Source organism: Musa acuminata, chromosome BXJ3-10 (assembly GCF_036884655.1).
Source record: "Musa acuminata AAA Group cultivar baxijiao chromosome BXJ3-10, Cavendish_Baxijiao_AAA, whole genome shotgun sequence".
Taxonomy (NCBI): Eukaryota; Viridiplantae; Streptophyta; class Magnoliopsida; order Zingiberales; family Musaceae; genus Musa; species Musa acuminata.
In genome coordinates this window covers 32,430,252-32,439,576 of record NC_088358.1, presented here as the reverse complement: position 1 = coordinate 32,439,576, position 9,325 = coordinate 32,430,252, and the positions used below count along the sequence as shown (strand labels likewise).

The window sequence follows — 9,325 nt, the reverse complement described above, 5'->3', positions numbered from 1 at the left end:
TGTCGACTCGGGCATGGATGTCCTAATCGTGGCGTGGCAGCATGAGTCTCAGTGCGAACTCCGAGATAGAGCTGTCCCCATGGGAACGAGGAAACGAGAAAAGATGAGACACCAAGTCTAGAGGCCTAAAACCTAAGATAAAGCTTTCAATATCAGATTCCAAATTGAATACAGCTGTTTGTGACGACATGTCTTCTTGGTAGGAGAGCATATCAGATGTCAAATTTGTCAGTGGAGAATCCACGGCAAACACACTGCAAGAAAATATATAGGAGAATATAAGTGAGTTACATTGTACACAGAAAAGGAATCCCATTTTGTGGAAAGAGTCTTAACCTCAGAGTACTTATAACCATCAACGATCAGTTGATTGAAACGGTGTGAATGATTCAATATTAAGGATGGCCAGTCTCTGGTAGATATATGCCAACTCACGGTTGTATCAAAGCAATGGGATAGAAGCTGATCGATACATAGCTTGGAGTTGGAGAGTCAAAACTTGTAGACGCAACGCTCTGAAGCAAAATGGCAGCTATCCATTTTGACGTCGACTTTCTTGCAGTCCATTGGATTTTAGCGGCATGTCAAGTCGATGCTTTCCTCGTTTTGTTCCTCTGCTCGTTTTGTTTGGTGTGGCAGCGAATATGAAGTCAGAATTTGCATTGCGGCCAACATTACATTTCAAACCATATTAAGTGCTGCAAGAAGAAAGTGGATTTATTGTGTCCAAGTAATTTGTAGAGCTCTCATAATGATAGGAAGATTTGTAGTAGAAACATATGAATAATAACTCGCTCACAGAAATCAATTATATATATATATATATATATAATGACAAGAAGGAAAAGGACACAATATATATAGTCTACTAACATTGTCTCATGTGACAGTTATATTAGACTATGAACTCAAATGCACAAGCCAAACTGAGGAAATTTTGTGGAACTTTGATACTCGATACAACAAGTAATATTATCTAAAAGTAGACAAATGAACTCAAGCATAAGACTTATCATTTGTATAATAATACACTAATCAATCCGAACATCTTAATAGAGTCACCTTCTTGCTTTTATATCATTACAAGTCTATCATGTTTGTGTATGCATTGTCGTTCTAGCTGGGCTAGTTCGAGGGTAATATGCATGATTGCATTAAAAGAAATGTTTGATTACATAGGTAAATTAAATATCTTTGGTGCAATGTAGGTGGAACAGATAAAAAAAAAAAGGGTACGAAGCATCACTTGAGTTGATGCATTTAAGAGTGGTCAGCGAACGGATGCGTAAGAAGGGGAACACAAAGCTTGTAGTTTAGCTAGAATTCATGTGCCCTACATATGGTGCAAGGCTGGAAGGAACACATGGAAACATCGGCAATGAATGCTTGAACTCCCAATGCATGGTCTCAAATGTCCAAAGGTAAGATGAATCCAGAAATATGCTGAATCTTCTCAAGTCAACTCTGAGGCTTTGGTTTTGTTGTAGTTGTGTGATGTTGTCATCGATGATATTGACCTTTCTTGTGAATGTCAAACTCATGTGGAAGAGAAGTAGAGGCAGAGAGTGGCCTTCATAATACTTGGCTACTTCTCTCCTCTCCTCTCTTCCACCTGATCTTGGATGGTAGAAGATTGATAGAATGATGATGAAACATAAAGCAAAGGTCAAAAGTATCGGGTCCTTTTCACATCTTATTTTATTTTTATTGATTGACCCTATCATTGATGCAAGTGGCACCAACATCTGTCACATATATGGGGTAATCTACAAGGAAGTAATAAGCAATCGATGAACTTTGCTTACTAATCTTCATCAAACGAGTCATTTCCACAACATCAATCAGCAAAACTTATAGTCGTGTCTAAACATTTGGCATTGAGCTGAGAGAAGCCTCAACTAGAAGCTCATCTCTACATGTTCTTTATAACCTGTACAGAGGAAAACCAAACAGGAAAAAGAAAGAAAGAAAGAAAAAAGAGGAGGAAAAATGAGTTTGGTATCACATTCTGTTTCCTCTTTATTCTATCTGCAAGCACAAATTACAGAACCAAGGAACCTGAGATCAGAAAAGCTCAAATTTCCAGGTTTCTTGATCCAGAGCAGTTCTTTGCCACTGGGTGAAAAGATCAAGGCCTAATTGTTCATCCCCTTGAGCATAGTTGAAGTCCCATCCGTTCAGTTCATCCAAACCCCAAAGACACACTGATTCCGGCCACTCCATGCACGGCGGCTGGATCTCCTGAGCCTTCACCGAGGAGCAGGAAGAAGAGCATGATGATGATGATGATGATGATGATGATGATGATGATGATGATGATGAAGAAATGGAAAATGAGGCAGAGGGGGTGGAAGCACATGGGACGATCATCTCATGGGGCTGGATCATGGGCACCTCATCAGTACAAAAGGCATCGTCAACTGTGCTTGTGATGTTCTCTTCTTCACCTTGCTCTTCTGATACCTTGTCGTTTCCCTCCCTCCTGTCAGCCGAGGCACCCACTTGTTGCTGCTCCTGGTGGAGGAGATCATTAGCCGAAGGGATGAGGGGCTCGTGGGTGAGGGGGTCGATCCCCATCCGCCTTAGCTTCTTCTTGATGTGGGTGTTCCAGTGGTTCTTGATCTCATTATCCGTTCTACCAGGGAGATGGGATGCGATCTTAGACCACCTGAGGAAACCAACAAAGGGCCTGCATCGGTCGAATCCACAAGATGACAAAGGGAAAGAAGGAACAAGAGAACAGGGAAGATGGGCACCTGTTTCCCAGCTTAGAATGGAGCTCAATGACCAACTTCTCCTCGGCTTCCGACAGCAATCCCCTCTTCAGGTCAGGCCTGAGGTAGTTTGTCCATCTTAGCCTGCAACTCTTTCCGCACCTCAGAAGTCCTGTCTCAACAACACGATCTTAAATCTAGATTAGACACCATCAGTGTTGTAGTGGCATGTAAAGTGGGAGGAGGACCTGCAAGCTTAGGCACAGCCCTCCAGCAGCATTGGCCATTGGTGAGGATGAAGTTGATCAGCCGCTTGTCCTCCTCTGCTGTCCATGGTCCCTTCTTCAACCCCACCTTATCACAGCATGGCTGCCTCCCCATTGCTTCTCCCTGTGGCTCCCCTCTCACGCCACAACGACTCGAATGAGAGGAACAAGAAGGCGCGGAGGCGGGCGAGAACAAGGTATGTCCAGGCCGCCTTCACCAGTCGCTTTATAGCTCTCACTACCCGAGTGCCGTGTACACGTGTCTGGAACTATGGTTACCTGATCGCACGTGGGAACTCAGTCGTAGGATGGTGCCACCTCATCTACTCCTGCTTGGTTTGCAAGGGTGGAAAGATCAAAGAAGCCGAGAGACCAATACCCCATGTTCTTGAGCAAGAATAGCAGGAAGAAGAGAAAAAGGTCGGCACTCAATATGGTTGTTAGATTAAGATTGCTCTACGGCCACGAGTGATCATTGATGTGAAGTAGTGCTGTCCGAGAAAGATGTTCCCCACCTGACATGAGGAGGATTACACAATAATAACAACAAACCTTGCAGCTGTATGAATACCATACGAATTCCAAAGGCTGTGTACTCTTTGTATTTCCAGCTTTTGTGATCAGGTAATAAATAGATAAGAATAATCTTTTCCAGACACTGTATATTTCAGGGTGTATATATATGTCAGGACCACACGTCTAGTGTGCATCATGTCGATGTAATATAAGATATATGTATATATTATACTGAAAGAAAAAAAGCATAGAGTCATGGAGGGTGGGAAAAGTTAAAAAAGGTTTGTGTGCTGCATCACGCAAGTGAAGCTCACGTCGTCTTCTGCCATGGAGGAAGAGTCTAAGAGATGGCATGGACGCGTGTTGGAAGCCATGGGAGAGCAGTGCATGTGCAGAGCGTGTGGGGGGGGAGGAGAGACAAAACGCCGAGCGGTGGATCCAGAGAGCACTCGCTCTCTTAGGCAACAACAAAGATCTTGACTTCAGATTAAAGATCATATCCGTCCACCGCAGAGCACTCGCTGTCTCGTCTAAGAACAAAGATCTTGACTTGGGAATAAAGATCATACCCGTATACATGTACACATCGAATACCTCCCCACCACCAACAGCGGCCTTCTACTCTACTCCACTACCAAGAGGCAATCCCACTACTTCCCTTGGAATGTAATGAACTATATATATACACTTCCTTTGCGTGGTGTTGTCTACCACACATATATAGTTAATGATCGTGACAAGAATTAAACTCGGTCTATGAAGATTGCAGCATATTTGATATGCAGAAAAGTAGCAAATAGGAAGGGTGACCGATCTCCTCCCCTTATTTTATTTTTTATTATTGCTAAGTAGGTGCTCTCTTCCCTTGTTTCTGCTATTGTGATCGCTGATGAACTAATACGTCGTGGCTGATGAGTCAGCAAGGCCTAGTTCGCAGGTTGATGTCGAGAGTCTTCGGTCGAGTGAACTGGTTGACGAGGTCGATCATACCCTCTGGACGAGGTGCTGGCGTCGAAATATTGAAAATGCCTCTCTCGATCAGGATAGTCTCACCTTAGGGAGATCCGTTTTCCTGCATAAATGGCCCCCGTCGAGTGTTTACCGACTATGGCCCCTCCGACAAGTAAGTCAGTGGTGGATTGATCTCTCTCTCTCTCTCTCTCTCTCTCTTTTTATCCCTTTTTTTTCCCCTGGGTCGGATATCGACCAAGGGTTTTATACTACTGTACGAGGGTCGATCGTACGTGAGTTTGGCACGACGATCGATCCTCGAGAGGTGAGATGGTACCTTTATATGGTCGCCGCCCCAAGACGTGTTGAACGATGCCATACGACGTCGTCTCGGACTTACCGGGATGAGACATACCAAGCAGCATCTTGGTACTATCTCTGGCTCGACGTGTGGGGGTACTCCTCTTGCTGACTTGGCTGTAGCGTGGTGTGACATCGATTGTGATATGGTCTGGACCCAAAATATACCTTATCAGTGATCGATAAAAAATCACAAAGTTTATCGATTACATACCCATTTTCTTTCTAAACCAACCCCAAATATTGCTCCAATATCATTAAAATTTTATACATCTTCCCTAGCCTCTCCAATGTCACAATTGACCTATTCAAATCCAATATTTGCTTTCTTAAGCAATGTGAGGCCTCCATTAAATATTCGATTTGTACTTCGATATGATGATTCAAATACTTTGGTACCTTCTTTTATTATTTAAATATAATGGGAAGACTTGGCCCAAAATAATCTTGTGGAGAAAGCTAGATCTAAGATTGACACAAAGGCTTTCTCTCTTAAGCTAGTAAGATAGTCCTGATCAACTTTATTTTCAACTTTTTATCCACTCATATTCTTCTTAGTTCTTGGGCTTCTAACAAGATTCTTTAGAATTTTTTATGATTTTTTTTTTCTAAGGGACTCGCTTGATCACAAAAGGTTTCACCGTCTCGATTGAGATAATATGATCCTTCTCAAAGATAGGGGTGGCCTGAGTATTAAAGATATTTTTACTATTAAAAAAATAATTTGTGTCGAGTATTTGCTTCTTATCCTTAATTGTGACGAGGTAGATTTCTATGGACCATTGCTCAGCACCATTGCCACTTGCTTCTGATTTCTAAGGACCAATTGAAATGATGCTAAACACAATAAGCATTCAACCAGGCCATCCATCCCAGCAAAGAATATGGCTGGTAATGACTTCATTAATTTTTCCTCGAGGACACTGTCAGGGAACTAAGTGGTATTCCTTGTTCTCTCGAGGACTCCCAGGTTATTCTTCACGTTGATGGATCATTCATCTCCCCTTCTCTTCCTGCAGCTACTGGATTCCACCTCTTAACTGCTGATCGAAAGTCTCTTTGGATGGGTGGCAGCTGCTGCAAGGCTTCCTTCTCACTCATGGTGGAAGGAAGCTTCCCTGATCCAACAATGTCCAAAGAGAATCTATTCTGACTCATATTCCGTATATGTGGAATCTATTTTCGGATATCTTTTCTTTTTTTGATCCAACAATTTTGTAAGCCATAATCTGACAAATTTTGGGAGATCTCAGATCTCCAATTTTTGGTTTGCTGCTACAGATCCATTAGCAGCTCAGTTTGTTCCTCAAGTTTAATACAATAGATTCTATTTCTCTTTTGGTAAAAAAAAAAAGAATGAATCTTGACATATATGAATTTAGTAAATATTGCATGCAAATACTTTAATAATACACATGAATTTAAATATAATAAATTGATACGTGAAAGCTACAATTTGTGCCAAATCAACATTACTAAGAAATTGGAGATTGACATCACCAAACATAGTAACTAACGTACAGAGATCAAAATCAGTTAACTGTAGATTGGATAAAAGTTGTTCTTGCCATTATTTTGGGGAATAATTTGGAGCCTTCATTTTTAGATTTAGGTGACACTGATTGCGTGTGGTTTGGCTTGTGGATTGGATCAGCCTCTTGAATAACTTGTACGACTCTCTCTCTCTCTCTTGTTCTGATTCACTGTGTCCTCCATCACTTCCAAAGTGGTTGGGTTGGTCTTAAGTCAATGAGCTACATTGAGATACTAGTAGAAAGATTCTTGTTGTAAATTATATTCTTATCTCTTTGTCTCTTCATATCTTGGCTTTAATCAGGTCCTGAGTATGTGATTAACAACTTTAAGTTGTCTAGATGTTTCTTTTAGGGAGATTCTGAGTTAAAAAAGAAGATGAGACTTATTAGTTTAGGTCAATTCATATGCCCTTAAAACTATGTTCGCTGTGTTGGCTTAGGTATTAAAGATTTATCCATAGTTAAAAGGAGTTTGTTAGAGGTAGGATGATTCTTTTCGGTCTCAACAAGGGACAACTCCATGTAGGCTAAAATTTTAGTGACTAAATTGGGTATCCAGTTACACCTAAAGGTGATCTTACGATGCTAGTCGATAATGATTCTCATATTAGTATAAGAGAGAATTATAATTGTTCGATTAATGTTTCTTATATTATAATGAAGTGAGAGTTATTAAAAATAAAAATATTAAACTTAATGGGACTACGGTGAAAAATGAAAATGTTGGACTTAATGAGACGGTGACAATGCTAAAGGACATTTAGATTGTTATAAGAAAAAAGATAATTCATCTCTCTAAAATCATGAAACACTTGGTTGCTTGACATAATTGCCAAGGGAATGAGCCTCAGAATTACATTCACCAAGCCAAGCCAAGCCACAAAAAAAGAAAAAGCCCCCCTATTTGACTACAAATGATATGTTTACACGGCACCACTTTATGCACAGTGGAAATGCCTAGTCCTCGTTCTCCCAATTTTGACCTTTCCTTTTTGTTTTGGCTTGACATTGTTGATTCTTTCCATCCTAAAAACAATTGATTCTTTCCATCAAGTGGAAAGTCCTCTTCGGATGGAATGCTGAATTAAGAATATTTTGGGTCGATTTCGATGCTTCCAATCAGATAAAAGATGTAAATCCGATTCCTTGAAAACCTTGGAATTTATGTAAGCGTTAATTCTATTTTGGTCAGGTTATCAATTTGGAGTTTACTCCCACCGATAGAACGATTAACTTCTCTTTTTACTGGTCAATTATATACTGTTTTTTTTTGTTGTTGTTAAAAAGATAGATATTAATCCGTATGTGTATTAGTTTATATAATTGATTTTTTTTTTTGAATAAGTTTATGTGATTTTTTTTTTTTATATGGGGAATTAGGAAAGATCTTCTAATTGATGCTTGTCATTCCATCTCAAAGCTTAAAGCTAATAATACCAATCGATTGATTACACGAAACTAACGATTTATGTTCTTCAAACAGATGGCAAGAATTCTACCCTAAATCTCGACCATGTCGATCGTCCGTCCTAAGGTGGAAGAAGGCTTCAACACAGATTTACAAGACCACTCAAAACGGCAGACGATCCAAAAGGATGTGTACGACACCACTCCACACAGCGTTCTCCGGAATCGTCGACTCTACTTGCTCCCTACCGCGATCGGCCGGCCGGCGGGTCCCAGCCGCGACCTCGAGAACTGCCTGGTGAGCTCCGGTCTCATCTCCATCGGCTCCGATTGGAGCCCATCCGCCATCTTCTCGTCCTCTCGCTTGATCCTTCTGACCTGGCTGTGGATTAGGACATGCTGTTCATCTCCGACACCATCTTGTCCTCCTCTCACGTTCCGCTCCTCATCCCCCTCCATCGCCGCTTGCTGCAGCACCCGACCAAGAAGAAGAAGAAGAAGAAATGTTGGTTTTGGCTGTGGTGTTGGATGAAGGGTAGGTCAGGAGGGGGCATGATTTATATGTGATGGATGGGCTCGTGGGAAGCGAAGGGAGATGGAAATTTCTTGTGGCTTCATCGATCGGAGATGGCTTCCGTAGTGCTTTGATCGAGTCCTTGCAGAATTAGAAGATGACGGACCATCAAAGGACACATGGTCTGAAGTATGGGTTCGAATAGGTTGTCGAGTGTCACGCTTCATATGAGACGTATGTTTCTTCAGTTTCCTAGGATCTGCAACATCATGGGAACATAGTAGTTGGTCCAACCACGGGTGAGTTGGTTGGACCACGCCACGATGGTTCGACACGTGGTACGTTTCGAGGAAGTAATGCCACCCGCACTTTGAATGATTCCTTCCGTCGTCGTCTTCGAAAGATGAACGCTTCCAAATTCTGGCCAAACAGCTGCGGCGTTCACACGCACGCGGAGTTCTTCTACGGTGGGTGGCTCGAGCGAGGGATTCAGCGTATCGAGATTTGCTTCGATCTTGAACGCGCCCTACGGCACAGTTTTCTTTTTTGCTTTTCGGATCCCACCGTCAGTTTTGCACGTTACTCTTGATCGAGGGATAATTATATATTACCCATTCTAATTAACTATAATTAATATTTTAATATTTTATATTTTATAAAGTAGTATTGGATCTCTACATTTACGAAATTACATGAAACATTTAACCTCAATTCTCTTTATGTCGTTAATTTCGTTGACGAAAAAAATTACATGAAGGAAAAGGATAAAAATATAATTTTATTATTTTTTTTAAATTATTAATTTTATATAAATTTCTCTTGGTATTGATTGATTTTCTCCTTACGACAAGTTTGGTGAGTAAGCAAGTGCAACGAGTGACGTGCCAGAAGTTTATATAAAATTAATAATTTAAAAGGTAATAAAAATATATTTTTAATCCTTTTTCATTCACATCTTTTTTGTACATGATAACACATGCAACTTTTTCTGTCAACGAAATTAATAACATAGGAAGAATTGAAATTAAATATTTTACTTTCGTAAATATAAGGATTCTAATA

General features: G+C 40.8%; 1 protein-coding gene across 1 annotated transcript; it reads right to left on the bottom strand.

Annotated features, from left to right (window-relative positions):
- Positions 1–1,841: 1,841 nt before the first annotated feature.
- LOC135650967 (transcription factor MYB20-like) lies at positions 1,842–3,200 on the bottom strand. The gene is made up of 3 exons (XM_065170698.1): positions 2,963–3,200; positions 2,757–2,886; positions 1,842–2,668 (listed from the first exon to the last, which is right to left on the bottom strand). Exons 1-3 carry the CDS (start codon positions 3,093–3,095, stop codon positions 2,065–2,067), a joined length of 867 nt encoding a protein of 288 aa, XP_065026770.1. The 5' UTR covers positions 3,096–3,200; the 3' UTR covers positions 1,842–2,064.
- Between the last annotated feature and the right edge of the window lie 6,125 nt (positions 3,201–9,325).